The sequence below is a fragment of the Acomys minous genome (genome assembly GCF_964271855.1).
Source record: "Acomys minous genome assembly, chromosome: 6".
Classification (NCBI taxonomy): Eukaryota; Metazoa; Chordata; class Mammalia; order Rodentia; family Muridae; genus Acomys; species Acomys minous.
Window position 1 is genome coordinate 122,485,824 of NC_140487.1, and position 17,752 is coordinate 122,503,575.

The following is a 17,752-nucleotide window of genomic DNA, read 5'->3' on the forward strand; positions in this document are numbered from 1 at the left end:
GCCAGTCTAAAAAGTTTATTACAATGATGGGGTGGATGCTACATGAACATCCAGGTACCTACTGTGCCCAGGAAAAAAGACCCAGCGTGAGAGCCCCTGGCCACCTACTCCTTGGTGCCTCCTCACCTCCCTCCAGACTTAATCATCACCTTCAAAAGGAAAACAAATCAATTCCCATATAGTGAACTCAGAGCAGAGCTTTCTGCTGGTGGGACAGCAGCTGGCATATCCAGGCACACCCAGAAGCTGGTGGAGAAGAGTGTGACAACATACAGCCCTTACTGAGTGGAGACAGCAGAACACACACGCACGAGCCGCGGCCCAGGTTGTACAATCCCACACACCCATCCGCTCTGTGTGCTAAGAGCTGCAGCCGGCCTGACCCACATGGCACAGCTCAGTCAGGGAGCGGTCACGCAGTGGCGCACAAGGTCAGCTCCTGGGCAGTGCGAAAGGTTGAGTGAATACATGGTGGTTCAGAAACTACTGGACAGCAGACCTTGGTCCCGTCTTCAGCAATCACAGCCAACACTTGGCTGAAAGATCTCAGCAGGAACCAGGGCAAAGAGGAGTGCTGGGCGCCACAGGGGCTGTCCTGAGGCTGGGAGGGAGGGCGAGGTCACAGGCCTTCTAGGCATTGTATGAAGAGGATGACACACTGCCGCCGTGGCCTGTCCAGTTGGTGTGGATAAATTCTCCTGGTTTAGCTAAGAGTTCATAGGTGTGAGCCCCAAAGTAATCCCGCTGAGCCTAGGAGAGAAACGCAGTTGGTCAGGGAGACAGGCAGGCATACAAGCCTGGGGGGCTGTGCCCCGGCTGTGCCCCGGCTCACCTGGATCAGGTTGGCTGGCAGCACTTCGTGTCTGTAGCCATCATAGAAGGACAGGGCAGTCGTGAAGCAGGGCATGGGGATGCCTGCTTGCACCCCAGTGCTGACCACCCGCCGCCAGGAGTCCTGAGCACAGAGAACAGAAGGTCAGTGGCTGGGCTTGCCCCAGGGGCTACAGGACAGACCCCACAGACATCCAGACAGCCCAGCACCACCATGACCAGCTACGTACCTGGCAGCTGTCAACTGCTGACTTAAAGAAGTCGTCTAGCAGTAGGTTCTGAAGCTCTGGGTTTCGTTCAAATGCATCTTTAATTTTCCCCAGGAACACACTGAAATAGGTTGCAAGAAATCAATCCTAAGAGGCCGATTATCTGAAAGAATAAGTTTCTGTGTGCTCTACAGAGGTGAAAAGTCACAGTTCTCACGCCCCCAGAGCTGGCAGAATTGACCTTCAGACATACAGAGGAGCCAATGAGGTGGCTCGCAGGGAAAGGTGATTGCCACTCAGTCTGACAATCTGAACTCACTCCTGGCCCCACATGGTGGAATGAGAAAACTGAACCTGGGTGCTCTTAACTGCTAAGCCATCTCACTAGCCCCATAAGAACTGTTTTAAAAATTTTTTTTTTCTTTTCTTTTTTTTTTTTTAAAGTACAGAGAGGTGGAGACAGAAGAATCAGTAGCTCAAGGCCAGCCTGGGCTATGTGAAAACCTCTGCCCTCATCAAACAAAAAAGAGAGCCAGTTGCAGTGGTGCACGCCTGTGATCCCAGCACTCAGGGAGGCAGAGCAGGTGGATCTCTGCTGTGAGTTCGAGGCCAGCCTGGTCTACAAAGTGAGTCCAGGACAGACAAGGCTACACAGAGAAACCCTGTCGTGAAAAACCAAAAAGTGGGCCCCAGGAGACAAATTCAGGGACATGACACTTCTCACAGAGCTACTTATAGGTATGGTATAGACAATCCAGTTGGAGAGACTGAGTGTCCCTCAAGTGTGGACAGGCGATGAGTTCAGTCAAAATTCCTGGGTGCTCAAGCACCTCTTTAAACAGCCTAGTACCTAATGGGCCAGTGACTCGGCTCAGCAGGTAAAGGGCCTACTGCCAACCCCAAGGGGCTTTTGTCCCCAGGACCCACAAGGTAGAAGGAGAGAGCTGAAGGCGAGTGTACATGCTGCAATGGGCAGCACAGGCAAAGCAACGTCCATAATGGCCTGAGCAGCAACGGGCAGCACAGTGAAGTGACTTTATGGTGACATGACCTGTACGGACCTTTGGGAATGGCTAATCAATAGTGGTATTTCCAGGGATGACACAGATACAAAGTGGAAAAAATGCTCAAATGTATGAGAGGCTACACTGGATCTTAACAAGATAGAATCTCAGCGGGGGAACCAACTGTCAAACCCAGAACCCCTGGAACAAAGGGGACCTCCAACCTTTTACAAGGGTAGCTGGGGGTGGGGAGAATCAGACTTCCTGGAGGTCAATGAATACTGGTTCCAAACATAAATTCTAGGGGACCCCAAGAAGCACTGTGCTCCTCCAGCTGAGGCAGGGGCTTCTGAAGGTTGGGGTGGTCACGTTTGGCTGAAGTACTGAGTACCCACAGGGCTCCCTAAACTCATCCTGCACTTATCTCCCAGACCCAGAATATACGACTGGATCGGTGGAGTCTGGCAGAATTTCTACAAGTTTTGTTGACGTCCATATGCACCTGAAACCTATAGTACCTTCCCCAGAGAAACAAATGAATGGTGCCTTAACTACCCACACAAACTGTGTGTTCTAAATCACCTGTAGCTGGCTGACAATACTGACCATGACGTGTACGCTACGTAAAGCAGGCTCACTGTACTGCCTAGGAAGCAAGGCTAGGACAAGGGGGCTCTACATGTTCAGAACCTTTTCTGGTGCTGGAATCAGTGCTCTACATATTGTTTGTTGACTTGGTTTATTGTTGTTGTTGTTGTTTTTCTGAGACAGGGTTTCTCTGTGTAGCCCTGGCTGTCCTGGAACTCACTCTGTAGACCAGGCTGGGCTCCAATTCACAGAGATCCACCTGCCTCTCTGCCTCCCAAGTACTGGAATTAAGATGTAAAGCACTACTCCGGGGCCCAGATTTTTTCTTTCTTTGTTTTTTGAGACAAAGCTTCTCTATGTAGCCCCTGGCTGTTCTGAAACTCAGTCTGTAGACAAGCCTGGCCTCAGACTCAGAGATCTGACTACCTCCCAAGAGCTGAGATTAAAGGTGTGGCCAGCAACCCCCACTCATTTTTTTTTTAATACTTTTGAATTTTGAACTACAACTGTTTTAAGGTGTGGACACTTTCACAGGGAGATGTAAGCACCGTTGGGGCCTGTGCCGGCAGCCCTAGGTTGCCTCCACTTACCTTCTGATGATACAGCCCCCTCTCCACATCAGGGCAATGCCACCATAATTGAGGGTCCAGCCAAACTCAGCGGCTGCCTGTCTGAGCAGCATAAAGCCTTGAGCATAGGAGATGATCTTGGAAGCGTAGAGGGCCTAGAGAAGGAGGGACACCAGACTTCAGAGGCGCGGTGAGTGGAGCGGCCACACCCGCCTCCCAGCCACTCTCACCTCAGGAGAGCCCAGTGAGGATGGCAGTACAGAAATGAGAGCATGGCGGAGGACCTCCATTAACCTACAAAGGGCTGGGGCGGCCCACCTTGCGAATGTCCTCCAGGAACGACTCCTTACTGCCTTCCAGCTGGACCCTCTGGGGGCCCTTCAGCTCTCTGCTGGCCCGAACTCGCTCCTCCTTCAGAGAAGACAAGCACCGAGCAAAGACGGCTTCTCCTAGTGGGGAAGAGAGGGCCAGTCAAAGACCCAACACCTGAAACCACAGGAAAGGGTACCAGCAGCAGGGCAGGGGCAAGAGAGATCCAACCTGTACGCTTCGACCTTAGCTCTCCCTTAACCTGGGCTGGGGGAAGGGCCATGAAAGTTAATTACACGACTAAAATTCCACAACAGTTTCTATTTAGAGCAGTAAGTTCTGTTGTGAGACAGGATTTCATCAAGCGCACGCTGCCTTCACACTCACCACACGGCAGAGGGTGGCTTTGATCCCTGGCCCTCTTGCCTCTGCTTCCCAGCTGCCTAGATGGATTACAGGTGTTACCTAACACACCTGACTTGAGAAAAGTATTATTTTTGGTTTTTTCGAGACAGGGTTTCTCTGTGTAGGCCTGGCTGTCCTGCACTTACTCTGTAGACCAGGCTGGCCTCGAACTCACAGAGATCCTCCTGCCTCTGCCTTCCAAGTGCTGGGATTAAAGGTGTGCGCCACCATGCCTGGTCCCCTCAAGCTCTTTTTAATACCCATAACCACTGGCTTCACAATATCCTTCAACACAGCACACTGAGACATTTAACATTTTCACAAACCAGACTACTTACTCAATTTACTTAAGATGAATGAATTTTCTTTTCCTCCAAACAAAATGGGCTGAATCTCTGGGAACTAACATGGTACTTCAGTTTTGGGAACTGTAACTTCACAACAAGTGCTAAGATGTCTTCTGGCCCTAACCCAACCACTTTCCTTCCCTTCAGCATGACTTGACATTTGTGGAGGGAAACATTGTAAGACAGTTATGCAACAGCAAGTGTGGCAAACTGTTCCAGTCACGTGACTGGGCCTGACTGACTGCTTCCTTTTAGTTCCTTAGGTAGGAAAGGACCATAGCCAACCTGGTTGGTGGGAGGGAACCCAGTCTCTAAAATCCAGAGGGTGCTTTTGAAGACAGCAACATTGTTACACACAGCTGAGTGTTGGTGCACTGATGCTCCCTGCACACAGCACCACTGGGGTTGGCCAAAACACACCAATTTCCACGTACTCCAGCAGGACGCACCAAGCCCACCTGTCTTACACAGGGTGAGGCACCACTGACCATCAATCAGATAAAGGGGAAGGAGGGAGAGACAGCCCTGTCAGGAGACGCAAGCAGAAGGACGCCTGATCTGTTACAGAAGCACAGCTCCTCCAGGAGCAAAGCCCCCTGCCAGCACTGGGCTCTCATGCTCTTTCTGATCTTGATGGAGGAGCGTTCTATCCCTTAAGGAAAAAGACAGGGCTGGTGGAGTGTTTGTCATAACTATGACCACAGCTCACGCGTGTCACAGACCAGTGTGGTTCCAGCTACTCCAGCCCATCAGTGAGGAGACTGTCTCAAAAATAAGTGAAGGCAGACAGTGATTGAGAGAGACAGCGGATGCTGACCTCTGGCCTACCCATTTGTATGCAATGGAATGTCCACCCGCACACATACATATATGTACACACATACACACCACATACACACATGCCAAGGTGGTCTTGAGCTCCTAGGCTCAAGTTACTTTCCTGTCATAGCGTCCTGAGTAACTATGGCCACTGGAGCACTGTGCCTGGCATTTGCTTTATTCTTTTAAAATGTTTTTTATTCCATTATTTGTGTGTGTGTGTTTGTAGACATATGAATGCTACGGCATTCATATTGAGGTCAGAGGTCAGAGGTCAGAAGACAACTTGTAGAAGTTGGTTTCCTCCTCCTACCATTTGGGTCTCAAGGCCTAAGCTCAGATCATCAGGCTTGGTGGCAAAAGCCTTTTCCTGCTAAACCGTATCTCCAACACCCAGCTCCTTTATTTCATTCTTCATTCAATTATTTATTTTGTTTTTTTGAGACAAGGTTTCTCTGTGTAGCCTTAGCTGTCCTGAAACTTGCTCCATAGACAAGCCTGGCCTTGAACTCAGAGACCCACCTGCCTCTGCCAAGCCTTTTATTTTATTCTGCACTCAAGAGGCAGAGGTAGGCAGATCTCCACAATTTCTAGGCTAGTCAGGGCTCCAGAAACAAAGACATAGTGAGACTCTGTCTCAAAAACAAACAGAGCCAGGCGTGGTGGCACACGCCTTTAATCCCAGCACTCAGGAGGCAGAGTCTGGTGGATCACTGTGAGTTCAAGGCCACTTGGTCTACAAAGTGAGTCCAGGACAGCCAAGGCAACAAATGGAAACCTTGTCTCAAAAAACAAAAAACAACAACCAAAAAAACCCAACCCACAACTAGTGTTTTGTTTCTTCTTCTCTTGTTTTCTGGGTTTGGTTTTTTGCAGTGCCTAGGATCAAACCCAGAGCCTCCAGCACGGTAGGCCAGCACTCTACCAACCGAGCCACACTCTAGCCTTCTATTTCTTTGAATTGGATGTATACATTAATAGAAAGTAACATGGAAGAAAGAAAGTAAGTGAACCGTGGTTTTCTCCTAAGTGAGAAGGAACCCAGGTTATGCCCTACTTTTTCAGTGTATGTGGACAGAGCCTGTACAATGCTAATCAACGTTAACTCCATAAACAGAATGTTTTTGTCTGTGCCCCTCTGCTACTGAATCCATTGAAGAAATTTTAGCAGCTGGGTATGGCAGGGCAATCCCAGCACTCAGGGAGGCAGAGGCAGGCGGAACTCTGTGAGTTCAAGGCCAGCCTGGTCTACAACCCGAGTCCAAAGCCACACAAAGAAACCCAGTCTCAAAAAACAACAAGCCCTCCAAATACCCTAAAAACCAAACAAACAAAAGAACCAACGAGACAAAAGGTCTTAGGCTACTGATTACAGTTAAGTCAAATGCAAAAAATATCTCAAAGTTAAAGGCCCACAGCAAGGACAGTAATCTCTGCATTTTCCTCAGAGCTCATAGGAGACAGTTTCCCATGTGCACAGAGAGAAGAGCATCCTGGAACCTGGTCAAAGACTGGCCCCACACGTGTGCCAGGAGGACCCAGGATCAGGGCAGAGGGACCAGAGGCGCAGGTGAGAGAGAGGTGCAACGCTACCAATGAGGGTGACGGGCATGCCGTACTCCAGCGCCGAGATGGCGGTCCACTTCCCAGTGCCCTTCTGCCCAGCGCTGTCCCGGATCTTTGGTAAGAGCTCTTTGCCATCGGTGTCCTGGAACTTGAGAATGTTAGCAGTGATTTCAATCAGGAACGAGTCCAGCTCTGTCTTGTTCCATTCTTCAAACGCCTACACATGGAAGAGAAAGCCGGGTCAGAGGGTTCTGTGGGCTCCCTGGCTCATCTGCCATCTCCTTGCTTCTGCATGTAGCTGGTGGTTGCACTGTTGAGCAATGGTGCAGCAGGCTCTCCTCCTGGCAGCCTGTAGACGCCTGCTCCTGCCCACTGAGTCAAACTCACCAGGCCAGGCAGCTGTCCTTGCTGCTTCCTTTGTCCCCTCTTGGAGCCAAGCGCCTCATTTCATCTGGGTCTATGCACATCGTCCCTTCTTGTCCTATCTAAAAATCCACCTCTGGGACTGGGCCTAGCTCAGCGGTGGACAGTGAGCTGCTTCTGTGCTTTAATACTTTCATAACAAAACGTTGGGGGAAAGCTTGTGCTTCCCCACGGGGATGAACTTAATATTTTAAAGATTTATTACTGTTTACTATTATGCTTATTTCTTGTGTGTTTGGGTGTTTTGCCTGCATCTATTCACACGCACCACCTGTATACAAGGCCCACAGAGGTCAGAAAAGGACACTAGATTCCCCGGACAGAAGTTATGGATGACTGTGAGCCTCCATATGGGCTCTGCAAACCGAACCCTGCTTGGTCTTCTGCGGGAGTAACAAGTGCCCCAACCACTGAGCTATCTCTCCAGATCCTGGGATGAACTTTTCTGAGTAACTTCCAGAGCTCCAATCCTACCTTCATCAACATAGAGAACTACTTAGCTCCCTTAGGGGGCAAAGGTCAGAGTACAAGAGAGAATCAGGACTGGGTCTGCTCTGAGGGAGAGCACTTGCCTAAGGCCAGGCCCCGCATCCCATGGGGAGGGAGGTACATGAGGCTCTCTAACTGCTGACAATGATCACTGCTTCATGGCTGGCCATCAGATTTTATGACACCATTACTGCAGCTTCCCTTACATTAAGCTGAGTCCATGCAGGCCCCAGACAGGCAGCAAACAGGAAGGAGGAAGGGCTAATTGCCAGTGGCGAGCTCTCTATCCGAGCTGTGACTACCCAGGTGCAGGCCGTGCCTGGGACTCACCTGGGCCATCTCCTTGTGCTGCATGCCCAGAACATCCTTCATCAGGTGGTAAGCCTCGCAGATGAGCTGCATGTCGCCGTATTCTATCCCGTTATGCACCATCTTCACAAAGTGCCCAGCACCCTCATCTCCCACCTGTCAAGGCGAGAAGCAACAGGAGGGCTTAGAGCAATAGACTAGTAAAGAGAAGTCTCAGGGGACCCAAAAGAAGACTTCAGAAAGGCTCTCTCTCATACAAAAATAACACAAGAAAATATAGTATTTGTTTGTTTGTTTGTTTCTCTGTGTAGTCCTGACTGCCTTAGACTTGCTCTGTTGAACAGGCTGACCTCGAACTCATAGAGATCCACTTGCCTCTGCCTCTCTGAGTGCTGGGATTACAGGCGTGTACCACTGCGCCCAACATAACATACTACTTTTTAATAGGAACCTCTCAGCATTGATAGGAATAATACCCTAGCCTCTGGCCTGGATTTCTCACTACTAAAAGCAACTCCCTCTTCCCCGACTCCAGCCACAGGTTAGTCTCCATGGTCTTGAAATTACCGCTTTTCTGACAACTTCTGATTAAAATAAATTGAATTACTTGTATTTTTCCTGGATATAAATGTAATAAATTGTTCCTAACAGCTACTAAGGGTAAAATGACCTTATACCAAGGTCTGGCCTTGCATTTTGAGTCCAGAAGTGCATTTTCTGATGGTCTCATCATTGGTAAGGTATTTACTGAGCTGTGTCCCGCTTATCAATTTATCAAGGGGTGTTTAAGGAGGGTCTTTCAGTTACTTGTGAGTGTTACTCTGAAACTGTGCAATGGACAGGGAATGGAAACAAAGTCAGCAGAGCCAAGTCCTCCAGGGCTCCAGGCTGTGTGGCCACATGCAGCTACCTCTACAGCAGAGCAGCTGGCAGTGGCTGCTGGTATTCACACTACGGTATTTCTATCAGATCTACCTTTATTGCTGGCCTGCCCCTTCCGATTTGGACACTAACTGCCGTCTGAGAACATCTCACTTCCCCCTTCCTGTTGCTCCAGAAGTGAGCGAGCCTACCGCCAGCTGCCGTCAGTCCCCACCATTTATCCTTATGGCCTGAACCAAGCCTGCAGGCCACAGGTACCGACTCTGGCTGAGTCAAGGCCCACAACGTAAGCTGGCTTTTCCTTTTGACTTTGTCCTGGAGGGAGTTAGAAGGAAGTTGCTGTCACTGCCCTGCCAAGGAGTGGCTTATTAGTCCTTACACTAGGAAGACTGGAGAGACTGAGCAGCGTTTCCCACCACAGCCTCTGACCATTCTTAGCCACCAGAGCTGGCAGGGCAGTGGGAGGGCTTCCCTCCTGCCCACATGCCTGGGTCCTTTTGTTATCCCTACCCTTAATCACATGCATCACTAAAATAATAAAGCGAGCAAGTAAAATGACAGGTATAAAGTGGGGGGTTCTAGGTGTGGTGGAGTGCGGGTCTGTAATTCAGGAGACGGAGACAGGGAGGAGACACAGGCGTGGGGACAGTAAGATGGCTCAGGAGATAAAGGCCGCTTGCTCCAAGCCTGAAGACCTGAGTTTGCTGCTGGCACAAACACGGTGGATGGTGGTAACCGTCATCTGCCAGCCACATGCAGCTTCTTCACTCTCTCCCTGGCACACACACCAGACAGATAAATATAAATCAGAGACAGAGAGAAAGAGAAAATGGAAGGGGACGAGGAGGAAAAGGGAAACAAGAAAGTAAAATCAAGGAAAGAAAAGGACGAGAGCGTAGAAACTAGTCATCCAGCACAGATGGGTGTTCCTCAGGCCAGCCTGCCTGTGCTGATCTGTCCCTGGGACGGAGACTCATCTGCTAACTAGCACCATTAGTTAACAAGACTACCTGCTAACTAGCACCATTAGTTAACAAGACTACCTGCTAACTAGCACCATTAGTTAACAAGACTACCTGCTAACTAGCACCATTAGTTAACAAGACTACCTCCCAGTGGCAACTCTCGCCTCCCTAGGCCCATGTGATTTGGCTACTGGCTGAAGCCAAAAGATGGGATGTTTATTCTCACAGAAACATCAAACAGCAGGGACAGTGTCTATGGCCAGACTCCTGAGCTTTGGTGAACATCCAGGTACAGAAAACCCAAAACCTAGGCTACATAAAAAAGAATCTCCCAGCCAGGCGTGGTGGCTCAAGCCTTTAATCCCAGCACTTGGGAGGCAGAGGCAGGCGGATCGCTGTGAGTTTGAGGCCAGCCTGGTTTACAAAGCGAGTCCAGGACGGCCAAGGCTACACAGAGAAACTCTGTCTCAAAAAACCAAAAAAAAAAAAAAAAAAAAAAAAAAAAAAAGAATCTTCCATCCTCAGGGCTTGAGCCATCTGATATGTGACAAGGAGGCAAACCCAGTTTAATTTGGGCATTCTTTGGCCACGAAGTAAATAGCTATGAAGACCCTCACTTCCTCTCGTCTTTCCTGCTCCCATTATGAAATCCTCTTTTTAGTAGGATTGGGGAAGCTGATTTACCACAGTAACCCCAGACCCTGAAAGGCAGGTTAAGGTACAAGGACATTAAGACAGACGAGTATGTTCTCAGGTACCAGCTGGGGCAGTGACTTAGCCTGAGAAGCTTATAGTACAGAGCTAGCCACTGGGACCAAGGGAGTCTTTCTTCGGCTGTGCACGCGTTAGAGGGAGCCCAGAACTTGCCCAGTCACAGCAGGGTTCGCCGGTTCCTACTTTTGCAGCGATGGCTTGGAAGATCGTCTTGATGTGGGGCCTGCAGAAAGCGGAAGTGGAGTTCAGCCAACAGGAGACAAGAGAGGCCTGCGCTTTCAGGGCTCAAGGACACCACTCCCACAGTGATGGACAGGCTAACTTTCCAGAGAAACACTAGTCCAACTGCTGACGAGTGTGTGAGCCTTAGAGTGGAGGCTGCAGAACACCCGAGTCAAGACACAAAGGAAAAGCAAGGCAGACGCTCCCTAAGAGGGACCGCGGCTCTGTGGCAAAGTGCACATGTTTCATGCACGAGGCCTTGGCTCCATCCATAGGAAGGTAAAGATGCCTGCAAAGCCAATGCTTAGGTGTGGGCCAAGCTTAAGCTTCCCAAGGTCAGAGGTCAGTCTCTGAGAGGACAAAGTAAGAGGAGAGCATGCACACACGTGATGCAGGAGCAAACTGTCCAGATGACAGAAGCCCACGCCCCCAGCGCTCTCCTCCACCTCAGCCCAGGCTTGTCCTGTGCTGCCACGCACATGGCGTGATGCACTCACCAGGCCTCTTTGTTTCCTCCTGGCATGAGTGACGGCCCATACCGGGCCCCTTCCTCACCACCGCTGACTCCGCTCCCTACAAACAGGATCCCCTTGGCCTTGAGGTCCCGGCATCTTCTCTAAAAGAAAGAAAAACAATGTCAGGGTTTTCTCACAAAATAAATTCCCTTTGATGACTGAGAGGAGGTGTGAGGCCAGTAGAGAGAGTTCACATCTGTGAGTAAACGACCCAAGGGCCTCAGAGTAGCCAACCATTCAAGACCGTTTATTTACATTTCAGTGTTGCAGTTCAAAGAAGTAACGGACTTCTTTAACTAAAACACTCAGGAGGTCGAGGCAGGAGGATTACAAGTTTGAGGCCCTGTAAAAAATTTAAAAGAAAAACCTGATTTTTGAGGTATCTCCCCACCCACATCCTGTGTACACATTCCCATTTTAATGGCGGAATGCAATGACAAGGCTCGGTGGTGACGTGCTGCTGTTTCCCACTTTAGACCATGAGACTTGCCTTGGCATCCGATACCATTTCCCCCCCCAACACAGGGTTTCTCTGTGTAGCCTTGGCTGTCCTGGACTCACTTTGTAGACCAGGCTGGCCTCAAACTTACAGAGATCCTCCCGCCTCTGCCTCCCATGGCATGCACCACCATGCCCAGTTAGGGCAGTGGTTCTTCCCCATGCTGCACAGCGGCAACATGTCATGTATTATAGAAGGTGGAGCTTGCTGTATCTAAACTATCATCTCTTGAGTTATACATGCAACTGGGAGTCTCACCCATCAGCTATCTTAGCAGAAAACGTGTGAGATCTAGCATGCCAGTACCAATCCCCAAAGGGTCACAAGACAGTTCACTCTTTTGTCACATGCACAATGTTACTATTTCTTTCTAGAATGTTCTTGAGACCTGAAAGAATTTGAGCTTAAGAACACTTACTGTCGTATCCCGGTATTCAGAATTTCCTCCATCAATGATGATGTCACCAGTGTCCAGCAAGGGTACCTGTAACCAAACACTACCTTAGAGCAGACCAAAAACAGAAACAAAACATACCTTGGCCACTAAAAACAAAGATTTATCCCAAGTAAACAGTGGAAAAGCATTCACTATGTAAACTCTGATAATCCTCTTTGGCCATAACTGTACCCTTAAGTTTGTGGCTCCCTAACCCAGTCAGACCCCTGCACAGCACACTTTTTCTCTCCTTCTCGCCCTCTCCTCTGTCCCTTCTCTTCTAAGGCAGGGTGTCACCGTGCAGCCCTGGGTGGCCTGGAATTTGCAATGGCCTCACTCACAGAGATCCTCCTGCCTCGGCCTCTGGAGGGCTAGGATTAAAAACATGCACCTCCACGGCTGCCTGGGTTTGACTCCTTATTGCTCAGCCCCCGCTCCCAAAGCTCTACTTGAGGTCATGCTAGTACTTTCCTAGGTTGAAGAAAAATCAACCAGCTCTCCGCCCACTGAGAGCCAACGGTGCGCAGTTTGCCATCTTGCCGCATGGAGGCTTAGTGTGCCCTTTATCCAGTGTCCTTCCTTTCTAAGCCACTTAACAACACCTTTCCCCAGACACTGCAGCCTTCCTCTGTGATCACAATATTTGCATCATTTCTAAGTCAGTACCTTGCCTTGTTTTTCCCCCAGTGGTTATTGCAGTTATTTCTGAATACCTCAATAAATTATTTCTACCTGTTCCCCTTCATTCGTAAGTGTATTTTTTTCTCCCCAAAGATACTCTTTTTTAAAAAAATATTTTTTTGTGTGTGTGTGAATGCATGCAAGTGTACACCCCATGGAGGCCAGAAAACATTGGATGCCTTAGAGCTGCCACTGCATACAGTTGCTTGGAATCGAACTCAGGTCCTCTGCAAGAGCAGCCGGTGCTCTTAACCGCTGAGCCACTTCTCTAGCACCTCGAAAGTTATTCTTGTTAAAGCCAACAAACTGCTACAGGTATGTTAAATAAAACAATAATTTGTGGGAACTTTTATAGGAATATTGAAGAAAAAACCCCAATAACTCCAACTCATATCTAAATAAAACTTACTTTGGACACTACAGTTATTAGCAAGTAGCACTAAGCGTTTATAAATATCACTGTCAGCGCTGCGAGACACCAGAGCAGGGACACATCTTGGTGGAACTGCTCAAGGCAAAAGGCCCGGGGTTCTATTCCTCAGAACCAAAACCAAAACAGAAAAATGCAAACAGGTATGGCAGATGGTGCCTATAAGCACAGCACTAAGTAACCAAGGCAGGAGAACTGTCAGGATCCAGGCCAGCCAGGGCTGTTCCACAGTAAGCACCAGGCCAGCAAGAAACAGAAATGCATAGTAAGCCGGGTGGTGGGGCACGCCTTTGATCCCAGCACTCCAGAGTCAGAGGCAGGCAGAATCTGTGAGTTTGGGACCAGCCTGGTCTGCAGAGTGAGTTCTAGGACAGCCAGGGCTACACAGAGAAACTCTGTATCGAAAAAACCCACCTGCCCCAAAAGACCAAACAACTCACCCCGCCCCCCAAACAACACAGTAGTTCCCTGTCTTGAAAAAATAAAACAAACAAACAAAATAGAAACAAGACTGGGATGTGGCTGAGGGGCAGGGTGCTTGTGCTTACCCAGCATGCACCAGGCCCTGCACTAGGTCTCTAGCCCTGGAGCCAGGGGAACACGGCAGGAATGCACAAGACTGTCAAAGGCAGACATTAATAGATGTCTATTGTTCGAATGCTATTAGTCTTCACAGACTCTAACAAAAATATCCTTAGTGTCTCAGAATTATGACCACCCAAGAATACACCACCATGGACCAGCAAGACGGCTCAGTAAAACCACTTGTTGAATAAGCCTAACGGCCCAAGCTTGATCCTGGGAACCAAAGCAAAGGCGGAAGAAGGAAACAGACTCCCCAGCACTCGGGAGGCAGAGGCAGGTTGTGAGTTCAAGGCCAGCCTGGTTTACAAAGTGAGTCCAGGACAGCCAAGACTACACAGAGAAATCCTGTCTAGAAGAAAAAAGAAAAAGAAAATAAAGAAAAAAAGAAAAAAAAAGAAAGAAAAGAAAATAGACTCCTCAAAGTTCTTCTCTGACCTCCTCCACCTGCATGCTTTTTTGCCCCCACACAACAGTAATAATAAAAATAAAACCTCTGGGCCAGTGAGAAGGCTCAGAGGGTACAGACACTTGCCATCAAGACAGACAACCTGAGTTCTTTCTAGAAATCACGTGGTGGAGGCATAGAACCAAATTCCACAGAAAGTCCCCGACTTCATATGCAATGTCTCATGCTTAGACCCACACAAATTCTAAATAAATAAAAGGGTTTTAAAAAAGGGAGGGAGGGGCTAGAGAGATGGCTCAATGGTTAGGGGCACTGGCTGCTCTTGCAGAGGACCTGGGTTCAATTTCCAGCATCCGCATGGCGGCTCACAACTGCCTACTAGCTCCACTTGCAAAGACTCCCAGTGTGTCTTTTGGCCTCCTCAGGTACCCTATGCATGCGGTGCAGTTACACCCACAGGCGAAACACTTATATACATAAAATAAAATGAAAAGAATCTTTTTAGCAAAAAACATAGCCGGGTGGTGGTAACTCAAGCTTTTAATTCCAACACTCAGGGAGGCAGAGGCAGGTGGATCTCAGTTAAGTTTGAGGCCAGCCTGGTCTGCAGAGTTCCAGGACAGCCAGGGCTACACAGGGAAACCCTGTCTCAACAAACAAACAAACAAACAAACAAACCAGGATATATAAAAATTAAAAATACTGTTACATAAGTGCCAACAAAGACTGAAACATTTAAGCAATCATTTATCAGACCTGATCAGTTTGTATCCAGAAATGGCAAACAAGCCAGTAAGAAGGAGGGACACATCACAGCTCTGAGTGGCTTGCAGTGTGGAGAACAGAGCAGGCCTTACCAGCTTCTCAATGAAGTCATCGACAGCCTGCCCGGCCTTCACAAGAAGTATGACTCTGCGGGGCTTCTTCAGCTTGGAGACCATCTCCTTCAAGGACTGTGCACCAACCACTTTGGTTCCCTTCGCCTCATTGGCCAAGAAGTCATCAACTTTGGAGACGGTCCTGTTGAAAGCGCAGACCTGGAAGGACAAAAGGCCTTAGGAGGATCTGGGACACACATGCTGGTGGTGGATCCAGCCACAGAGCAAGGTCTATATTCTGCCCGGGGTCTGAAGAGAGCTGATCTGCCTTCTCTTCTTACGTCCTGGGGGATCCCTACAAAGGTTGGTCACAGCAGGATGAAACAGCAGAGCATCAAGCCAAAGGCCAGTTGCCATTTGTTGCTTATCAGGTGAGCCTGTCACTACTGCCTGGTCCTTTGTCCCGGGTAATGCTGGTATCTAAGCCATGTTACTATTTAGAAAGAACATCCAGAGCCCACAGGCAGGAGGATCTTCTAGCCCCAGCAACTCAGGCTAAGACGAAAGGATCTCTTGAGGCTGGAAGCTGAGACTCCAGTGTGGCAACACTGAGGTACTGTCTACAAAGGGAAAAAAAAAAATCTAATTTTCACACACCCCAAGTCTCACTAACCAACTGAGCTACAGATCTGTATCCTCCAAGATCTGGCTGTCTTTGCCCTCAACCTTCCTGACGCTGCAGCCCTGTAATACAGTTCCTCATGTTGTGGTGACCCCAAACCATACAGCCATTTTCATAACTACTTCACAACTGTACATTTGTTACTGTTATGGATCATAATGTTAAAATATTCTATCCAAGCCTGCTCTTTCTTCAACAGGGATACCACAGATAAAGCACAAATTCTTTTTTTTTTTTTTTTGCTTTTTCCAGCCAGGGTTTCTCTGTGTAGCCTTGGCTGTCCTGGACTCACTTTGTAGACCAGGCTGGCCTCGAACTCGCCCAGATCCCCCTGACTTGAACTCAGAGATATATTGCCACTGCCTCCAGTTTTTCTCTCGAGAAAGGGTTTCTCTGTGTAGCCTTGGCTGTCCTGGAACACACTCTGTAGACCATGTTGGCCTCGAACTCGCAGTGATCCCCCTGCCTCTGCCTCCCGAGTGCTGGGATCAAAAAGGTGTGCACCACTACTGCTGGCTGCAGAAATTCTTTCACAAAGACAGTAAGCAACAACAGCCTTTACTGATTGAGCAGCGCCTAGGGGTCCGTGGAAAAATGCTCCCGCGGCAAGATGTCCCCAGCACTTACCACAAATCCATGGTCATTCATGTTTAAAATTAAGTTCTGGCCCATGACAGCCAGTCCAATCAGTGCAATGTCAGCTCTGAAATGCCGGGAAAAGAAAAGAAAGGATATTGGTGCCACTTGATCGCTTTTAATAAGACAGGTAGCCCGCACCCTCCCCGTCTGCGCTCGCGCAGCATGCACCTGGGAATGCCCGCACCCTCCCCCCTTCTGCTCCACGGACCTTGAAGTTCCTTCTAATGGGTGTGTGGGCACAGGAAGCTTCTAGTGCCCTGCGCCTGGCCATCACCCCTGGCTGGCCTGCGGGCCGCCACCCACCCACCCAGAGCGGCCTTCCCACTCCCCGCGAGCCCATCCCAGAAAGCGGCGGTCAAGCTTCCGCCCCCCACGGCGGGGACCCTGAGGTGCAGGGGTCCGGGCTGCGCGAGGAGGGCCAGGCGACCCCCGGGGCTGGGAAGAGCAGGGAGGCAAATAGGCAGAGCCCCGCCATCATCATCACTCTCAGCTCCGGAAGTCTCCCGGGCCCGGCTGCGCGTGCAGGTCACTCACTGGGCCATGGCGGCGCCGGGCAGAGCAGAGCAGACGAGGAAGAAGCAGGGAGGACAGACTGCTCCGAGGTAACTGTGGGGATGTCCGGCTCCCGGCGCCTCCAGAGGCTTCCCACCGCACTGACCAATCGGAAGGCAGGGGCGGGGCGATGTCCCACGCTATTGGTTCTCTCCGGCGCCTGTTATACCACCTGAGGGCAAACGGGCCCGCCCACCCCCAGAGCCAGATCTGTAGAGCGCCGAGCAGTCGATGGCACTCTGAGCAGGAGAGGAGCTTTTGCAAGCAGGAGAGAAGCTTTTGCAAAGTTTGCGTAAGTGGTCTAGCGGGCTGCGCGAAGCCTCGTGCCTGTGCAGCGACTCGAGTCTGCAGCTCTACATGAAAGAGAAGGCCCTGGCCTTGGGGCAACAGTAACGATGTAACTCTGGTTAGACCACACATTACAATTTATTAAGCTCACAGGAGCGCTTGGTCCTTGGCTGCAGCCTCCTTTCACTGGATGTCCCTCAACACTGAGGCAGGAATCAAGTGTGTTCACGCATCGGGAACCCAGTGGGGTCGCGTGTACCATTTTGGCAGCTGGGGCGAGATGGTCAGCAGGTAAAGCGCCAAGAGGGTGGAAATAAAACCCACTTCACAAAGCTGGCTTCTGGTCTCCACGGCAGCAGTGGCGCGTGGTCCCCACAGGCACGGAAAGAAGAGAAAAGAGTGGAGTGGGAGGAGAGGCTTGAGGGTTTACTTGGTTTGGTTTCAGTTATTATCGTTGTATTTTGTGTGTATGGGTTTTGCCTGTATGTATGTCCGTGTACCACGGGTGCGCCTGGTGCTCAGGGAGGCCAAGAAGAGGGAGGCGGATCCCTTGTAACTGGAGTTTACACG

At 49.8% G+C, this 17,752-nt stretch overlaps 1 protein-coding gene across 1 annotated transcript; it reads right to left on the reverse strand.

Annotated features, from left to right (window-relative positions):
- On the reverse strand, nt 1-17,003 carry PGD (phosphogluconate dehydrogenase). The gene is made up of 13 exons (XM_084785142.1): nt 16,877-17,003; nt 16,331-16,406; nt 15,061-15,240; nt 12,084-12,149; nt 11,149-11,267; nt 10,583-10,652; nt 7,890-8,024; nt 6,675-6,864; nt 3,520-3,650; nt 3,223-3,356; nt 1,062-1,161; nt 833-955; nt 1-750 (listed from the first exon to the last, which is right to left on the reverse strand). The coding sequence occupies exons 1-13, from the start codon at nt 16,882-16,884 to the stop codon at nt 631-633; spliced, it is 1,452 nt and encodes a 483-aa protein (XP_084641268.1). The 5' UTR covers nt 16,885-17,003; the 3' UTR covers nt 1-630.
- Nucleotides 17,004-17,752: the final 749 nt, after the last annotated feature.

Coding starts and splice junctions, on each gene's coding strand:
- PGD (XM_084785142.1), bottom strand. Junction 3,651..6,674: donor CATGCCCGTCACCCTCATTG/GTAGCGTTGCAC, acceptor CTTCCCCACTAG/GAGAAGCCGTCTTTGCTCGG. Junction 956..1,061: donor CAGCAGTTGACAGCTGCCAG/GTACGTAGCTGG, acceptor CTCTGTGCTCAG/GACTCCTGGCGGCGGGTGGT.